The following is a 19,569-nucleotide window of genomic DNA, read 5'->3' on the forward strand; positions in this document are numbered from 1 at the left end:
GTTCTTTTTGCGTATTCCCTCGTTAGTACAGAACACATCGTAGTCTAAAAAGCTCCTTTTTTGTATAAATCGGTTCCGCAGACCTATAGCAATGTGAAACTAGCAACAAATTGCACGATAAAATGATTTTAGTTGATTTTTGTTTAAAAGAAACACCACATTCTGAAGTTTTTTTTTTGATTGCCGTTGTCAGAATGTTCATTTGTGTAGGCGCAATGGCGCGCCATTTTACAACCAAACAGTTTCTCCATTGCTCTTATTCCACGTGAACGGAGCGAGTGAGCGCAATGTTATTCTCGCGAAGAAACCGGCAGACAACTCGCAATTGAGCTATAGAAACTTGATGGTCCATAGTCTAAGGTCAAAGTCCACAAGATATTATCCCAGCCGAGTGACATTTGAAAAATAGTCTTTTGCTTTGATGTTATCTTTAGCTTTTCATAGTCTGCTTGGCAGCCGTTACGACCCAAATAACGGCTATTAAAGAGACTAGGCTTTTCATGCATTCCTCTAACTGTAAGTGGTCCCTTGGAATTACAGTTTTAGCGCGACTGCGGGTTGTAACTTCCTTGGTAAAAGCAGCAAAACCGTAAAATGCATTGGGGAGCAAAATCCGAAAAACCGCCATCATTGTTGACAAAAACCGAAAACCAAAGACTAAATTGGAGAAAACTCGCAAACCGCACAAGACACCAAAACCGAAAAACCGAACCAAAAATTAGCCACATTCGCGAAACCGAAAATCCCAACGCCCCCCTCAATAAGCAAAGACAAGTTGTCTTTTGAACCAAGAGTTTTATTATTCTTGCAGTAAAATTACTGTAAAAAATAAACGAGAAGAATTAACAGAATTCGTTCTACTTAAACTGGTGGACATTTAAAAAGATGTTTACTTTTACCGAGACATTCCAATTGAAATTCAGTTAAATGTTGTACATAAGAAAAAGCTATAAAAGACAGCATTCGAAATCCTTACGTTCTTTTATAAAAAAATATCATTTGTCGCTCATTTAAAATGATACTTAAACATACGTCCTATACGTTGCTTGGCAACGAAAGCTAAGATATGCTATAACAGTTCAGTCACATCATTTCTCGTATGGTTTTACTACACAACAGTGTTAAGGTCAGCACACACGAGCGAACTAGCCCCTGCAACAAGTCGCGCGGACAAGTCCCCATCTTGTGAACTAGCCATTTTTGCCACAAAATCTAGTCGCAGAAACTAAAATTTGGTCCCCGCGACTAGCTAGTCCCACGAATTCAAACTGGTTTGAATTTTTGGGACAAGTCCTTACGACTTGTTCCTCAAAACGCTTCGTGTGAACCCTTCGGTGGGACAAGTCCCTGCGACCAGTCCCTTTGTGTAAACTCTTCAGGAGACTAGTTGCAGGGACGAGTCCCCTCGTGTGTGTGTGCCGACCTTTAAGTCTTGACAACTTTGAGACGGATTATATATGTTACAGATGCAAATTTGAAAATTCTAGGATGAATTTTTTTTTCCATCCTTGACGAAGCTCTTTAAGTGACACGTTACAGTTCAAAATCCACATAACGTCGTGGCACAAAGATATCTTTTCCGTGGTATCAGTAGTCCTGCGCAACAGTTTCTGTCCAAGACGCGATCGAGCCAAATGCTGGTCTCTTGGATGGTTCCTCGTGCCAACACTGCAGCATAAGATTATACCTGCAGCCAAAAGAAACATCATCACAGCAAATCGCAAAACAGAAGATTCGAATTTACGATATGGCTGAAATTGTTTTATTTCTGCCATTTATAAATTATTTTTTAAAAATATCATCGTATAAGGCAAGAAAGCCCAGGGAAGCTAACAGGACTACCTTGAATTTTAAAGATACCTAAGACTTAACAAAAGAATGAAAATGCTGTCATCAACACAGAAAATGATCATAATGTAGGATACAAAACAGTAAGCAAAGCTAAACGCGGAAATGCTCAAAAGCAAAGAAAGACAAAAACGCGAGAAAAGGCACACAAAAGTACACTAAGAGGTAAAATATACTTACACCAAGAAAAATGGCTTAAGTGTAGAGGTGAACACAGCACATTACTAGAGCCAGTTTGAGCTTCAATGCCGAGAGAATTATTGAATGTATACGTTATCTCTTTGTCAAAAATGAATTCAATATACGTACAATTCCGAGCTCATGGCTGGAGTCCTTGGTAATCTGTGACCACTTGCCACGAAGTTATAAACTTCTTCTCCAGTCATTCTATCGTAAGGTCTTCCACCTGTCAAGGGCAATGAAGTAATTAACTAATAAGTGAACCAATTTGACGTCAAGTTTATTTCAGACATATTCTATTTTGTCCCCTGAAATTGTAAGGGAAAATTAAGACGGAGAGATTTGACATTTTGATTTTCAAATGTTTGCATGTCGTTTAGTTAGGGAGCACCACGAAAAACGCAACCTCGTTTCCATGGTATTTTCCGTTACAGGCCATGGGAACGAGGTTGCGATAAACGATGTATTCTTTCTTTTTCTCTTCTTTCTTCGACGATCGCGCCTTTTTCCAACTATCACCCTGAACACTCTATTATACTTATCAAAGAATTGCATTCCTGTTTTCGGACCTGCCTTTGTTTACCGCAGAAGCTGTTAACTGGACATAGAGTCTGAAAGGGTCCTCTTAAATTTAACACGTATAAGCTTACATTTCAAAACCGCCATTGAACCCCCTCACCACCCCTCCCCCTTAATTGACCGCTCTGGTGGCGTGCCAGGGGTTATTAAAATGCAGACTGTTCTGCTTGATTTTGACCGGAATTTTCGAGAGATTTGATCAAAATGGTCATGATTACTTACCTAAAGTGAAAATCTCATACAAGACAATGCCGTAACTCCAGCTACAAGGTAATTATGAGACGAACACATCAGTGTTGACAGATTTACCAAAACCAAATTCGCAATTGACCAATCACAAGTTGTCTTGCGCACACCCCAACCCAAATACTGCAAAGGGAATCTTAATTTTAAATAAAGTTTACGAGAGCCTAAAGCACTGGCAGGGGCCGATCCAGGATTTTTCTCAGGAGGGGTGCACTACTAAGGAATGGCATAACTGACTGGTGAGTTAAACAAATTTTTAAAGCGAATACGAAGAAGAAGGCTTCATCTCACGGGGAGGGGGGGGGGGGAGGTGCGCACCCCCTGCACCCTCTCCCTAGATCCGCCTCTGACTGGATCAAATAATCACAAAGGGACAATTTCTTGATGTGCCACTTTATTGTTACAGCTAACACTTAACGAGATTTATGGAAACAGTAATGAGGAATGTTGTTTTGAGCTTGGGGCTAGTGAAGTGTTAAGTAGATAATAAACTTACACATCACTTTCTGTTGTATAAACTTGTCTTGTTAATGACTCTATTGCCATCCACTTTACAGGCATCAGACCCTGACAAAATACAAAAAAAACTTAATTTTTTCTTTGCTGCTCAACAAAAAAAAGCGCCATTAGGGGGAGGTGGTCTGTTATCCCATTAGTTTTTGGCCTAAATATCCCCGTATCTCATAATTCCAATTCTAAAATTAGTAAGTGTCCTACTCGATAACTCGGGATATCTGTTCTAAATATTCCATATATATGGGTTATTGACCAAGTGTGAGGTCAAGATGGCTGGATATTGGCTGGATATTGACTCCGTCTCGGTCCATAAACTCGCAAAAAAAGAACGAGGCCAACATTCAGCCATCTTGACCGAACAAGCTTGGTCAATAAAGGAATTATTACATGGCTTTCGGGGAAATTTTCTTATGGGGCACGGCGGGTAGTCCCGAGCGGGCAAGATAGCTCCATCTTGCCCGCTCGGTTAGCCAATCACAGCGCAGGATTTGATTAATCTTGCCCGCTCGCGCTCGCCAGCTCACATGCGAAAATATCACCGTTGCTAGGGTAAATAATAAATCACGCCTTTCCCAGCGAAAGTTAAATGGTTTGGTATTTCACTGGTGGTGATATAATGAATAGGCCGCTTAATTGAAGATATAAAATTTCTCTTCCGTGTTGAAAAATATTGCAGTCCTTCGCTGCGCTCACTCGTGAAATATTTTTCAACGCTCGAAGAGAAATTTCCTATCTGCGCGTGGCCACGTAATATCCTCTATTCCGTTATTTTTTTTTATCTGAATGAGGGGGGCGTTAGGGTTTGCGGTGATACGGTTTTGCTTTAGTTTTGGTGCGGTTTTGCGGAAATCTTTATTTTAACCAGCGGTATTGCGGTTTAATAAGACTAAGCGGTTTGCGGTTTTCATAAATTTTCGATCGCGGTAATCGGTAAAAAAGAGTCTGCATTCGGGTGGTTTCCAGTGTTGAAGTCGTAAACATCGATGTTTTTCAATTGGATAACTCAGCAGTATTCGTGCGTGCGCGAGCGCACACATGTTAGTTGCGCAACAGCATAACGAAGTCAGTCCCACGGACGTGTGTCAATTATTACAGTATTATTTTATGAGTGCGATGATCATACGTTGATTAACATTAACGTACACTTTTATCAAACTAAATAAGGTCGTATTTCTAATGGAATAGCGAACTAGAAGTAATGATGACGGCACCGTAGCACAATTGTAACTACGGTTTCGGTATTTTGGTAAATTTCCTTGCGGTATTGCGGTTTTTTTACGTTTTTCTACGCGGTTTTGCGGTTCTCGGACCCCCCTTACGCCCCCCTCCTAAATATCCAGTATTTCGAAAACCTTTATGGACCGGAGCAGCTCAAAACAAACGCACATACTGACGGCCTTTCTTCATAATCGGGACGTCATGTTAGTCCTTCTACAACAAACGTCATGCAGAATCACCTGGACGTTTCTCGGTATGCACGGGCCTTTAACGAGGAAATACAAGTGATAAGTGGGATCATCGGATAATGCAATTCGAGAGTTTTCATTGGCTCAGCTATCATGGGTTATGAGCCATTATACCATGCCATAGAAAATACAGCCAATTAGAGTACGGCAAAGTCGTTGTACATTCAACGGTATTTCAACCAACCTTCCCGTCGTGCGCTGCGCGTATGTCGCATTGATTATTTTGTCCACTGTATTTTTCATGGCCTGTTATAAAATAGTTATGCAACACTTATTCGTGGTATACCATCGAATATCCCACTTGTAATTTCTATTTTCTAAGTATACACACTCGGCTAAAGACTCGTGCGTCGAACGTATTTTTATTGACTGTTTTTCCTATGGTATGGTATTGAGCAATAAGTCCATAAGCGCGCGTTGGATATGAGATGGGAGATAGCCAACAAGCGCGAGTGGAATAATTGTTTTACTAAAAACGCCCCCAAAATATAGAAAACTGGACTAAAATAATTTGTCAAAGGCCTAAACAAAATCAAGCGCACGCTTACCGTATTTGTAGAGCATGGTATAATGGCTCATAACCCATGATGGCTAAGCTAGTGAAAACTCACGAATTGCTATATTCAAGGACCCTGTTTTTAAAGAAAAAAAATTATATTACTTTTTCCGAACCAAGGTTTGGCTTTGGTGTGTTCTAGAAAGAGGTACTGAGCATCGCATAGTATTGAGAAGGAGAAAGCGAAGTGAATGCGAGATAGCCATTCACTTCGCATGCGTACTTACATTAGATCTCCTAACATAAATTTCTCTTTTCCCCAGATCTCTCGCCATCCCAAAATCAGTGATTTTACAGCGCAGGCCTTCACCAACTAACACGTTCCTCGCGGCCAGATCTCGGTGAATGAGCTGTGTTGAAATTCAAAATAAGTGTGTTAATATGCATGGTTATGGTTATGAAGGTAAGTAGCTCTCCCGTTAGTATGGTTAAGTTACTTTCCTTAAAAAGTGACGTGAATGATGTCCAGAATTTTAGCTCAACGTCATTTCGTTTACCACCGGGAAAACCATTGTAAGAGATTTCCCTCTTTTTTCTGATGACGTGTTGGAAAAAGAATCACATTTCGATGCAATCCACAACCAGAAAATGGTGTTATCTGCTGTTGGGAGTATTCTTAATTTAAACCGGAATTTAAAGCGTCCATAGTTTCTGCGTCTTGAAACTAATTTTGAAGTCGTAAAGTAAAAGGTGCTGCAATACGCTTATCTTAAAATGGAACAATTTTTGAAAGGAGTACACGCGAAACATGACTTTCACCTCTTTAAGTTACGCCCCTCGATCAGTGCCATATAGAAAGTTCGCTGGAGGAGTTTTGTCAGGATTTCCCAACTTAACCCAGCTAGCTGTTACCCGGCCATTTCTAAAGCGTCCTGTCTTTCAACTGACTATGATTGATAATAGATCGCGCGAACTCCTTAACTTTCTCTACTCAAATTCCTGAATGTGGCTCTTTGTCTTGGAGTTTTTTTGCTTAAAAGATATAGACAAGTATACTAGACATAGCAATTTCTCTTGGACAATTCTGTCCAAGTGGGAAAGGCGCAATGAGGTTAACCCTTTGTGAAGCGCCAGCCTGTGGGACAAGGTCAGACCACAGAACCATATAACACTGAAGATACAGGAGACAGCTTGTAGTCCTCATCCGAGGAGACTTGAACTTCCAACTATTTGCAGAATGATTTAAATACAAAGACGGCACTTCTCCTCAGTTATTTTAAGATCATGAGTGTGTTGATCCGGTCTGGGACTAGTTAAAATTAAAAAGAGTTTGAAATAGTACACGTCTATACTGTAGGTTGCGAGTTTGGGAGACTGGGCTGAACGACTGAGTTTGAAAAGTCCCGCCGATTCCTCGATATTTTAGCCAAACGATTTTCAATGTGTGTCAAAGTGTGCAAACTGGCCTACCTTCATAAATTTCCAAAAAAAACACAAGTATTGGAATGACAAGTGACCGAGAGAGAAGTAAATAAATGAGTTAATGTCTAAATACAAGAGACCTGGTGAGCTGAGATGAATTCCATCCCCCGAGCGATATCAGAAGCGAATTTGTAAAGTTGTTGTTTTGGTATTTTCTGTGGAACTTCTGCGCTTCTCAAGTTGTAATAATCGTCTGTTTCTCCTCTGCTTTTCTTTAAATATCCCAGAAGATCTCCGTGAGGAACAAACTCCAGGATTACAAAAGGCGGTCCTATGAAAATAAATAAATAAATAAATAAATAAATAAAATAAAACAATAAATAATAAATGTTATAGGAGGCCGTGAAGGCAAAGTCTGTTGCGTTATTGCTGGTTTCCTTAGGAGACTCTTCCAGAAAAGGGTTGCCGTATTCGTCATCTACTTGGATGTATTTTAAGCGGTTTTCAGTCAATCCAAGGTTATAGGAAACAAATGCAGTGAGCTTACTCTGGTTTTGTTCGAGGGGTACCATATTGCACGGAAGATATATGAAAATATTGCTTTTTCTGACAAGAAATGGTACGGACCTCGGGGCGGAGCTGAGGCTGGCCGCATAAAAGTTTGTTGGGTAATTCCATCCCGGGGCTAGTGGGTTTACAAAACCTAGATTGCTCCGATAAATCCGGATCCCTTTTGCGGACTGAGGTATGAACAAGCAAAGAGACAGCTATATAACTCATTCTGTTTGTAAAGACACACGGTAGTAGACTACTAGTTCAGATTGGTGCGGTCTTGTGCAGCTGCACGCATCCTTCATCTGTTAAATCTGTTAACGTTAAGTTGGGGTGGAGACGCTCCACATCAGAAAAGAGGGGAGAGACGCACCTTAAAATTTACCGAACAACTGTGTAGATAAATGAAAAGGGCGTGTTTGAAGAATTTTCTTGTTCATAATACCCAGTTTGTATTTACAGCCTGCGTTATGGGCGAGCGTATTGAAGTATGTGTAAACAGGGCTGACCCATGTGTAAACGCAACGTCTTCTCATGCTTGTGTTTAGGCCCGCGTCGTTGCACCGAACGTGAACGCGAGGGTTCCCTAGCGCAAGTGTTACTCATCGGGCCGCTTTGCAGTCTGAAAGGGCTGCTTTACGCTTTGGAAAAAAGCCCGCATGTTGACTTGTGATCATGCTAGTAATCACCCCTTAAGGGTGGCAAGATTTGATGTAAACAAGAGTTTTCTCTTTTTTCACAAGTATTTTGCATTCACAGATTTTGTCACTTACTAAGATCCCTTTTTCCGTTACAACGAATAACGTCCTTGGTCAAACAGCCCTTCAATTGTATTACGTTTGGATGAGGTTTAAGTTTCTTCAGCAAGTCCAGCTCAGACAAGAGATCCCTGAGATCTGAGTTTGAGGCATTTTCTGCAAAAGAAATAACAATAAATCCCAGTATTATGTTAACCATGATGTAAAAAATCATCGCAGGCTGCATTGATTCTATAAATTTGGCGCTCTTGCTCACCCTTTAGCATTTTAACGGCCACAATTGACCAGCCTTGTGCGCCAGCCATATCAAGCACCGCGCCCTTCCACACTTGGCCAAATGAGCCACCGCCAATCTCTTCAAACAATGACAAATGATCTTTTGGTACTTCCCAGTTAGTGGTACAGAGCACGCGCGTGTATGGAGACTCCACACTGCCAGCAGGCCGCAATGAGTTCTGGTAAGGAGTTGCTGATAATTTATCGTTCTGATAACCATGCCGCTTTGCGTGACGAGTTCTCGCTCCAGGAAAGAGGTGATTTGATTGGTTAGGAGGGTTGACGCGTGCGCACTGTTGAGCTGCCTCTCTACCATGTGACATATTTGGTTTTAGCATTTCTGTGAATTGCAAGTTCGAGAGCGTTCCAGTGAACGTGGGGTGTTTGAATGGTAATGATTTATCAGTTGTTTTCATTCTTGGTTTAGGTTGAGGGTTGCAATTTAAAGTTTGGGTTTTTTCAGGACATAATCTAGAATTATCTGTGCTTTTATTAGCGACTTTATTGTTGTCCACCGGTTGAAGATAATCCTCCGAAGAGTCCCTTGTTTGGATTGTTACTACTCTGTTCTGTCCAAGGGCGTCAAGTGATTGTAATGTCCGGATCCTTGTTCCTTCATGTCTCTGTTGAACAGATCCCTCGTTCGTTTCCATTACAATTTCATTCCGTTCTTCAGAGGAAATAGTTTTGATTTCAGCCACACTGATGTCTTGATTCTGTTCACTTCTTTCACTACCGCTGTGAGGAAGAAATGTTCTCCATGGGGAGGGAGCTGCCTGAGGCGTAGATTCAAGAGTTTTGGTTTTCAATTCAGTTTGGATTGCTGTTAACACGAAGCACTCAGCTGTTCTTGGTTGGTCAAACTCTTCTTGCATGTTTCTGACCGATTTTGTTGGCTGTTCCAAAGTCAAGGATGATTGCGGCGTACTTAATGAGGATTCTGCTAGTATCACGGATCCTGTTTCATTAGCAGTCTCTTGAGCCTGCAATAAATCGTGATTCCAGTCAAAGATCAGATGCCGACAACCAAACAATAAAGAGCAAATTAAGATGCTGCATTTAGGCGCGAAATAAATCAAACATCACCCACCTCCTCAGAGGCAAGATTCTCGTGTGATGTAAACGAATATGCAGTTATCCTGAAAATCAATGAATCAATGGGTCAATGAATCGATGAATCAATCAGTCAATCAATCAATCAATCAATCAATCAGTCAATCAATCAATACATCAATCAATCAATCAATCAATCAATCGACAAATCCATTATTCCAAATACAGTTTTTTTTTCAAGTGTGTTTTGTTGGCTATTTGTAGTGGATTGTAATAAGTGAGACTAGAAGCGCTATTTCTGAGTATAACCCAGTTTCTATGAATTGCCTGTACGTTGAAAAGTGAAAAGAAATTTTTGAAAGAAACACAAAAGAAAAACCTAAAATCATCTTGGTAACGAGTTCCAAAGCGGCTATTCGGCTAGCAGTTCTATTGCCCCATTAAAAAAATGTTCAATAAATCTGTTTCAGCGGTTCAAAACCTCACTGGGCTGGTTTTTATTTACCTAGCATTTCTTATCACCGCGTGCAGATTACCAAGTGTCCGGTGTAAATGCTAAACCACCTTCACGCAAAATAATATCTTTTTCAGTTGTTGTTTTTCCTGCACATCATTGTTTCCTTTGGACAACTGAGGATATCGCAGTTCGAATGGTGGTGATGTATGTAGTTCTTACGTATTAAATGGCCGATGAACATATCAAACAATAATAATAGATTGATATGGTAGCGCCCTTTCTCCGCGTTTAAAAGGCGCGACATATTTTATTACACGACTACGTTAGTTCAGAAGGCTAATAACTAAAATCAACCAATTAGATTGTCCCATTATCGGTCCAATGGGGTTCTCTTAGTATTTGACCGGGTACTGTCCTGAATAATCCCACACGATCACTCTTGAAGATTTTCTGCTTGTTTTATGGCTTGCGCCTCTCAAAAAATTTAATTGCTCCAAAAAAGAGTCCTTTTCTTTTTCTTCCAACTTTCTTTTTCTCCTGTTTTGTTTCAGTAGGCTCCCAATCATGCAGAATTGCGCGCTTTTTTCCAGTCCTTGATCGAGGCCTTTTTTCTAAACATATTCAGCCGTGTAATAAATCTCTCATCAACCAAGCTTGCGTAATGGGAGAATGTCAGCCCTCAGTCTTTCACTGTCAAGAGGCACGGGCCGATATTCTCCCAGTAAGGCCCTCGCGCTCGGTTAATAAACAATAGCCTTCATTTGGCGCGGAAATATGCTCGGATGTTTGTCTGCGGATATTATCTGCCCGAGAAACGAACAGTTTTCCGAGAGCGGAAAGGTTAGGGTTAAGAGGAAAACCCTAGCTCGAGAAAAATTGTAAGCTTTGAGGAACAGATAATGTCCAGGGACAAATATCCGAGCGTATTGATTTTTCGCGCGAAATGGAGGCTATCACGTTTATCATCCTTCATGTCTGCCCATTCTTTATGTCTGCCCATTCTTTTTAGCCCTTATGGTTATTTTGGGCAGGCAGTACTCTATACTAATTTAATGTTTATTGTAATTATTTTATAAATTGTGAGTACAAATAAATGGTTGTTGTTGTTGTTCAAATACTTTTCGCTACACGCGCGGTTTTGAAAATTGGGAATATCACTCGAATACTCCCCAGTTTTAGCTGGGGAACATTCAGTCACGTGACGCGTGTAGAGTAAGTAATTAGATCTATGTATATCCTAAAAAGCAAAACATTAAAATATCGAAAAAAAAAAGTACAAGAACATTATCGTTTGTGATCAGTACTTACTCTTGCATATCTTGGCCATGCTGTCCTGTTCAAGCGAGACAAGAATGTCAGAAGGGAGCCATTGCATCATGTGATTAAGCTGATATTATGTTGGTACACGAGAAGATCAATGTACTTACAATGAACTTCTCTTAGTTGTTATTATCATCATTTCACACCCTTTCTTACTTTCTCTCTACCTTTCGTCTTCATTTCTTTCATATTTTATTTCTTCGTTGTTTTTTTTTCTCTTCTTTTCTTCCTTTTTTCCTTCTTCATGTATTAATAATTTATTTATCCCAATTTTCTCTGGTCCTCGTTCGCTTTGCGAGTCGATCGCTCAGCCAATAGAACAATAGGCTGCGTTACCATGCTTATGTACTATACTGGTAAATAAATTAAATGTTAATCGGGTGACAAGTGATATTTGAATAGCACCATGTTTTCCCAATTTTCCTAGCCCTTGTTAACTACAGATGATTAATTTATTTATTCTTTTTCTTGGTAAACGATAGGCGAGGAATTTTTTTTTTCGTTTGTCTCTCGATGGACTCACTTTGGAAGGTCGATGCCCTCTCCTAATTTGTTTTACTTTACTTGTCATATTATTACTTGAAGTCAGTTGTCATGTATTGCTTTGCTTTGAATGAAAGATGACAACTTATCCGTATAGTAAGTTACTTACTTGTGTTCTTTTTGTTGTTTCGTTTCCTTCGTTTGAGGAAAATGGCGACAGCCACAAGCATAAGTATGCACAAAATAACAGATAGAGTTGTATAGAGGGTGAGTTCAGTACTTCCGCTGACAGAATTTTTAGTGTAGCTGCTGGAGGGCAATGCCAATGCCTCAGGTTCTGTTGATACTGAAAACAAATTTAAGTGCATGTTCAACTTCAATCATTAAAGTTCCCATTAAACTTTGTGAAACAGTCATCAGTTTTTTCTTCAGCAAGTGATGCATAAGGACAGAGCAAGAGATGTTTAATAGTGAACGAAAAGATAAAAAAGAAAGAGGAGCTCTCGGATAAAAGTTAAACTGACGCGTCATTCCATTTCGGCTGACAGTTAAAATGTTCACCCTTTCTCTGCTATCAATCCTCAGTACGAGAAAAAGTTGGCGACTGGTACATTTACCCATAATTCTTAACGCGCGAAAACCCTGACAACGTTCGTAACAAAGTACAGAAAAGTTCTAATATCTTCAAATCTAGTATACACAATTTCGTCAGTAGAGGAACAAACATTACAAAATATGGCTTTCCTTGCTCCTAATGGGCTGTGTTCTTAGTTTCGCATGGCATTAAACTAAATTGTACAGTACCATCTTTTTTCCTTCGAAGAATTAGACCCCGTCCAGACCATGTAATAAGGGTAAATGGTAAGTTTCTTCATCCTTTACTTACAGATGTAATGCAAACTCTACCTCACCACGCTAACAACACCAGTAATAACGTTACGCTTTAGACACGAAGGATGGATCTGATACGACGAATCGCGTCATAAATATTGTCGAATATATATTCCCAAAACTAACAGTCCACACCAGTTTATGTTGTGAATATTGTGAAGAGATTAACCATGATTTTTATGTCTTATGCAAACGAGAAAAATCAGAATTTTCCAGAACAGTATTCTAACCCTGTTTAGTACGACGAAGAACCAGCACTCAAAACGTCAACGTCACAAACTTGGTCCGGCGGTTAATTTGCTCTTACCAACTTCAAGCTGATAAATAGAGACGTGGTCCAGAAATATAGAAAAAAAAATATATAGTTCAGGTGCAGATCACCGCTGGAACCAATATAGTGCTCTACAATGAAGGAGCTCGTGGAGGATTTCCTTAAGTTTCGTTTCGTTTCGTTTCGAAGCCAAGGAATACCTCCAACGCCGTGGGGATTTCTTCTTTGATATTTTAATTGCGTAGAGGCAGACCTCGCTAAGTTTTCATACATTTCTAAAACATATCTTAAGATGGGTTACCCTGGGTATAAAGCCTATATGGTGGATTCACTCTCTTACCTCGATCTTCTCTTAATATTACGTATATGCGTGCGAGTAACAGTATAGTGATCCGTCAAAACTAGGCCTGGGTCGTTGAGTTGGCTGTCCAGGTTTTGAGGACCAAGTTCCGCAAATCCATTTTCAAATCAATGTTTAGTTATCCTTACCTGTATGAAGAAAAGTGATCGTTTTGGCTGTTTTCTGCGTAATCCTAGGTGGAAAGTCTGTTGTTATGGACAATATTTTTCCTCTTTCCAGTGAACTCTCGCCCCATCTGTTCCAAGCTGTTACAGCGAACAAGTAAGACGTATCAGCGGTAAGCTCCATGCGGAACAAAAGACCAGTAACATTCTCGTGTAACCATGGTTTCTCACGTGTGGCTGTGTCTTTTGTATGCCACACTGTGTATAACGTCACCAAGTGTCCTTCACTGTAAACCGGTGACCATTGCAGGGTCCAGCTGGAGTTGTGCACTTTCCTATTTGTGTTCAATATCGTTGGGCTCTCGGGGAGAACTTATTTATTATGCAGGAAAAAAAAAAAGATTTCACAGTATAAGTCTTTAGCAATGTTATTTAAATGGAGCCATAAGTCAATCAACTAAAAAATTTAACAGCTTATCAAAGAGCATGCTTAATAGCAACAGAAAGAATGAAATTAAGAAGGACCCGAGAATGTGTATTTGAAGCTTGTGAAGCTTATCACGGGGCAAAAGAAAATGGAGCGGATTACAAAAACACTGCTACTAACCACTGATTTGAAGGGAGTACGCTCTAATAGGAGGGTACTGGTGGACGCACCATGCTTCCTCGAGAGCAGAATGAAAGGATCGGAGTCCTTTCAACCGATATCACCGACTTGAAGGTATCAGTATATTCCATTTGACGGTTAGCTGTTTGATGCTGTTTTTAATTAACAAATTTATTTACCTTTGAGGATAACACTCCTTTTATCTTCTCCTGCAGAATTTTTGGCAACGCACAGGAACTCGCCCCAGTCCTTATCTGTGATGTTCTTCAGTGTTAGCACCGCCTCAGACATACCGTCAGACAAGACTTTATTCCCTTTGTACCACGTGACGTTAACAGGAGAAAGACTGCTGGCTATGCAATTAAGGCTCACATTTTGTCCCGTCCTGACCAGGGGTGGAGTCGTAACATAGGTGATTCTTGGAAGATCTGTAATGGCTACAAACCAAATTAAAAGCCTGGATCAATGTTCGTTACATAATAATGACGTTAATTGTCAATTTGTTAATTTTCTTCTTATTCATTAATCCAGCTCTTCGACAAAAGCGTAAAACTCGATTTAGAAAGTGCTCTGAAACTCTGAATTGATAATCAGCCATTTTCAAAGCTGTAACATAAACCTTGTATGAAATTGCTACTTACGTTCTACCTCGACTTGAAGCTGTACTGTGTCTATTAATGGTGAATTTAAACCACTGTACTCGACATGGATTCCAAATACTTTGTTTTCGTCTGCGGACTGCACATGATAAAGCACAAACACTGCATGGGAAGATGCCAAATTTCCTGCCCAACTAATTAAGCCTTCGTATCCTGCTCTTACTTGGACCGAACCACTCCTACTGACTGCCACAAGTTTTTTACTCAGAACACCTGGGGAACTCGTCCATAAACCAAACGCCACCTCGTTAAGTTTGAAATGACTCGGCTGGCAGTAGCGCCATTCTAAAGAAACATTACTACCAACGTAGGCATGAGTGGGCTTAGCGGGTTTATGAGTGAAACTCTGCTTTTGGCAACCTATTGGACAAAGATCACAAACATTACAGTCAGTAATGATTTCGTTTTAAGGTAAGCGAAAATAAACGAAAAGACGTTTCGGTATCTTCCTAACATCATTGTCAAGTTGTTATAGAAATATTCTGCGATCCTTTATGAGAAGCCCGCTAACTTCACAAACTTTACCAATCACATCTCTGCATGTCAAGCCACTAGGCATTGTTCTGTATTTTCAAATTTTGTATATCTTCTTGTGTATCCGTTATTTTTGGCATTTGCCTGATGATTGCTTCGCAAGGAGCACGAAACTCTGAGTAGCAATAAATGTCTTCGACCAAATAATCCAACTCTGCAAATCTATATTATATATTATATATTATATATTCAATGACAGTAGAAACTGATTTGCAACTTAAAGTCGTACGTAGCGTCTGAAACTGGGACTGTGCCATCATACCACAAACTCCTCAGTCCCTACTCCTTCTCAAATGCTTTTGTTTGAAACTTAACAGAGACAGGGGCCGATCCACTATTTTTCTTAGGAGGGGGTGCACCACTAAGGAGTGGGGTAACTGACTGGTAAGGTAAACAAATTTTAAAAGCGAATACGAAGAAGAAGGCCTCATCTCAGGCGGGGGTGCGCACCCCCTGCACCTTCCCCCTTGACCTGCCCCTTAGATAGCGCTGTTTTGCGAAAAGTATTTATTCGAAGTGTAATAGTCAACACTCTATTTCAATGATAGTACATATTTATTAATTTCCTAGTTTTCTAGCTATAGCTACGGATGTTATTAGTGAGTGCAAACCAGAGATGACTTAAAACTCAAGTAACTGATCATGAGATGCCGTAACACAGACAAAACTCAGTGTCCGTGTCTAAATGTAACTCGAAATTCCGGGTTATATTTGATTTATTCCACCTTACCATAAGCTACGCGAATCCCACTATTTTAATAAAATAACTAATTGTTCACAATCTGATTTTCGTCTCTAATTGACTAAACTATAAAATATTTTAGCAGCCCCTTCTGAGAGCCAGTTAGAAGAGAGAAGAAGTAGAACATTTGCTGTTTACAGTTCAAATTTACGTAAACCGAGTGAACTTTATTCAAATTAAAGCAATGTTTCTATAGTGGTAATAACATGATAATAAAAAAGTTTAGAATAGCCTGGGACCAAGGAATTGAAGAAGGAGGAGCACAAAGTTGTATGATTAACAAAGAACCAAGTTTCAGGGCAGATCGCGGGTAAACTGAAAGAGGAATAATTGGACAGTGGCTGTTTGCGTGCCTTCTAGCCTATGGAGGTCATGTTGCTCGATATATTTAGACACCTAGATATGACTAGTGTTATATATGACTAGTGTCATAGATAGTGTCATAGATGAAGTGTGAACTAGGGAAAAATGTCATTTCACGTAGTCATTAATTTGCTAATCAACAGGGCTTTTACAGCCAATTATGGTTTTCAGCAAGTAAAATTCACTGCTCTGGTCAATGAATTTGATTAAATTCGTCCAATCTTTAAAAAGTTCTACCAATCCTCTCTTCATACGATCAATCTCTGTCAATCAATATCATGTGTAAATCCCTCTTAGTAACCAGGTTTGAGGTCCGAACTGTAAGTTACGAACAGAGCAGGTTTTCCCCCCCGTCGATTTATTTTTATTTCTACTATATGTCTGACAGGTTCGGTTTCAAGTCACGCGGAACCGCTTCAAATTTCTAACGTACGTCGAAAACAAAACGAGTCAACTTGACATCGTTGTTAAGTCGTTACCACGTTTTGATAAACAATTTAAAGAAAACGAATGTTTTAAATTTTTATTTGCTATGAAAGTTAAGAACGCTAGGCGAATTTTAGCCGGAAGTACAGTAAAGTACGACCTAATAAATAGACCAATCATAACCGCGCAATAACATGAGAGATAAAGAGAAATTGATTCTAGTCTATAAACTACTTAAATATAGTAAATATTTGCTTAAGGAACATAATTTGTGGTTTAAATAAGTTGAAGAACGCGAGTGATAAAGAAATGAACGCCAGCTTTGATAGGGAAACACGGAGTTCAGTGGTCTAAATAGTTAAGAAACTTTCCCTGAAACAAAGCGAAATTAAAGCAATTATAACAAGGGTGTGCATCATCAAGGAAGTTGAAGAAAGACACACTGAACATCTGGCCAATACAGAGTACATTTCACTAACAGAAGCTGGGCAATATTCAGAATAGATGTAAAGTACGTCATATTGATTGCCATAAAACAAAGACTGTTACGAAAACGTTGATTATATAGTATATGCTGGACTGGCGTTTTAGCAGAAAAGCATAGTGCAAGCGTAGCTAATTGTTTGAATCCAACTTGTATGCCCGGTTATCAATATGAATTCGTACCTTTAGTAAATGTTGATCCTGGAAAGTTACTGCTCAGAACAAGAGCCAAGACCATGGTGAAACTAAAGTTCAGCACCATGGCGTTAAAAAACGTAAACGTTTTGTCGACTTGAGTAGTCTCTTGTTAACTTGATATAATGATGGCACTCTAAACATTCTAATGACAGCGTCATTAGTTTGTAAATTGATCGATAACCTTGTATCAGTTACTAGCTTTGTCAACTCAGTGAGACGATTCGATGGATAAATCGACGAGAAACAGATTTTTTCAGATTTTCACCCAAATTTTCTAAGTATTGCAGAATACGGTAACTACCGGGAGCTAAGTGAACAACCGGAAAAATGGTAATTATACGGATTTGAATATTAGAAGATGCTTTCTTAAATAGTTTCCAAGAACTCAATGCACGGCTAGCTGAGCTTTCCTAGAAAAAGCGGTCATTCTTCGGTGACCCGATGACTGACTATCGCTTAGCAAAATCACCGGGGGCTGATTAATCAATCTAGTGTCAAACTGTAGGATAGTTTTTCCTGCGCTTTCGTTAGTTTAACTTCTCGACCATTTAACTGTTACATCAGTTGCTGTTAACACGCAATGCAACGGGCAGAAAAACGTCGAACTCTCAAGTAAGGCAATTACGTCACGAGTTCCCTTGCTGTTGGATGTTTCGGATTACTGCGCATTGTGACAATAACTGCTGATTGCATTGTTTGTCGTGGGACAGGTCTTTCTACGCTGATATACTCCCAGAACAGTCAAACACCGTGTCATTGAGAAGTTTAGCTCAACTAATATCCATGCATATTTAGAGGGTCGTACAGAGGGGTATCTGCGGCCCGGTTCACGAACGGAAAAAATAGAGGATCACGGATCACGGATATAAAAGTTTCGTTTTCCCGAATCACGAAAATAAGCAAGTAAGATACTCTTTCTAATGACCTGTTCTTACACTAGAAGCAGTGTTTGAAGAAAGTAAGGCTCCATATTGCAAATCACATGCTTAAGTCACTCTCGATAGACGACTCTAACCATTCGGAGGACTTGCGTCTGAAAATCACGTAGTGGTAAAATCACGAATATCGGTTAATAATTCAGATTCTTCACGGGTCACGCAAAACCTTCAGGTCACGAGTCACGAAGAACAATTTCCTAAATTCACGTTTCACGGAAAATAAAATCTGCTAATCGCGCATCACGAGAACACCCCTGTACGACCGTCTTTTTAATATCCAGTTGAGCGGTGCGAGACCTAGGAAATTCAGAACGGTTCTGAAGACGACCGATAACATGACGACGATAATGATGACGATGAAGATAGAAGGCCAAAAAGAAGTAAAGTGGTAACGAGAACTATGTTCAATGCAATGAGGATCTCACTCACAAAGCAAAACGTTAAATTGACTTAATCATTAAAGTTTTTCGATAGTTCTTGTGATAGAACAATGATTGCCTTCAAACGCGTGCCGTGAGAGCTTTTGATAATTTTCCCATTTTAAGGTTCCTCCTTTTTTTTCTGTCAAGGAATGTAGAGTGTATTGAATTACCGGGAAGACGGATAATGAAAGAAGTCATAACCATATAAACTTCCGTCCACGTGTAAAATTCGGAAATAACACTCTTGCACTTACCAATATTATTGCAAACAAAAATTCAATATTGAGTAGCGAGGGATTGTATATTTATTTCGTTGAACGAGATCGCTTAAATGAATTCCATTCAAGATTAATAGTATGAGTGTTATAGTATGTGATATGAGTCCGGATCCCCCATTCTACAACTCAGTGAAGTTTGTCGATGATTATTACTCTTACCTGAACACCATAACACGTTTGCTGCGAGAAGAAGGCAAACTGGTAAAGCGCCTTTTGGCCAGCAGCTCATTTCCACGGCCGCAATGGGACGTAACCCATATACTGATGACTTCCTCAGCTCCAGTCGCTATTGAGTGCTAAATGACTTTGTCAAACAACTTGAAGCGACAGAAAGAGTTTTGGTATGGATCATTTCAGGAGAATCTTATCTTGCATTGCCGTATGGTTATGAAAATACATCACTCAACTGTAAACAAAATTCAAAGAAACGTATACAAACGAAACTGAGTAAGGGGGCAGTTTCTGGAACTGTGTTGGCTGCATTCACTCTTTTGTAGCTACTTGCTCGGTTATATCCTGACGGGTTCGGCAAAACATAAACTATGACTACTTAGAAAGTCTATCAAATTGCCTCTTGACTGGCTATATCTAACGGAAAAACTCTTGCTTTGTTGAACAAAGTGTTATTTTTCTAAGAAAT

The 19,569-nt window shown here is 39.7% G+C and overlaps 1 protein-coding gene across 2 annotated transcripts; it reads right to left on the minus strand.

The window, feature by feature from the left end:
- Nucleotides 1-775: 775 nt before the first annotated feature.
- LOC110069136 (uncharacterized) lies at nucleotides 776-19,560 on the minus strand. 2 transcript variants are annotated; one of them, XM_089273245.1, is made up of 15 exons: nucleotides 19,089-19,560; nucleotides 14,528-14,905; nucleotides 14,066-14,323; nucleotides 13,304-13,651; nucleotides 11,822-11,998; nucleotides 11,158-11,182; nucleotides 9,430-9,478; nucleotides 8,320-9,322; nucleotides 8,079-8,219; nucleotides 6,894-7,084; nucleotides 5,619-5,741; nucleotides 3,350-3,420; nucleotides 2,830-2,870; nucleotides 2,158-2,254; nucleotides 776-1,687 (listed from the first exon to the last, which is right to left on the minus strand). In XM_089273245.1, the coding sequence occupies exons 1-15, from the start codon at nucleotides 19,156-19,158 to the stop codon at nucleotides 1,588-1,590; spliced, it is 3,072 nt and encodes a 1,023-aa protein (XP_089129371.1). In that variant the 5' UTR covers nucleotides 19,159-19,560; the 3' UTR covers nucleotides 776-1,587. The 2 variants fall into 2 exon arrangements, with proteins under 2 accessions (XP_089129371.1, XP_089129370.1); XM_089273244.1 differs by lacking the exon at nucleotides 19,089-19,560 and adding an exon at nucleotides 17,277-17,609.
- Nucleotides 19,561-19,569: the final 9 nt, after the last annotated feature.

This window comes from Orbicella faveolata, unplaced genomic scaffold (genome assembly GCF_042242905.1).
Source record: "Orbicella faveolata isolate gen_17 unplaced genomic scaffold, um_ofav_v1 contig_35, whole genome shotgun sequence".
Taxonomy (NCBI): Eukaryota; Metazoa; Cnidaria; class Anthozoa; order Scleractinia; family Merulinidae; genus Orbicella; species Orbicella faveolata.

Bases quoted from the DNA above. Each gene is read 5' to 3' on its own strand.
- LOC110069136 (XM_089273244.1), bottom strand. From the start codon at position 17,355: ATGGTGCTGAACTTTAGTTTCACCATGGTCTTGGCTCTTGTTCTGAGC. The intron at 11,999-13,303 runs GTAAGGATAACT...ATTTGTTTTCAG, and splicing joins GATCACTTTTCTTCATACAG to TATCAACAGAACCTGAGGCA. The intron at 9,323-9,429 runs GTGGGTGATGTT...GATTTATTGCAG, and splicing joins AGAATCTTGCCTCTGAGGAG to GCTCAAGAGACTGCTAATGA.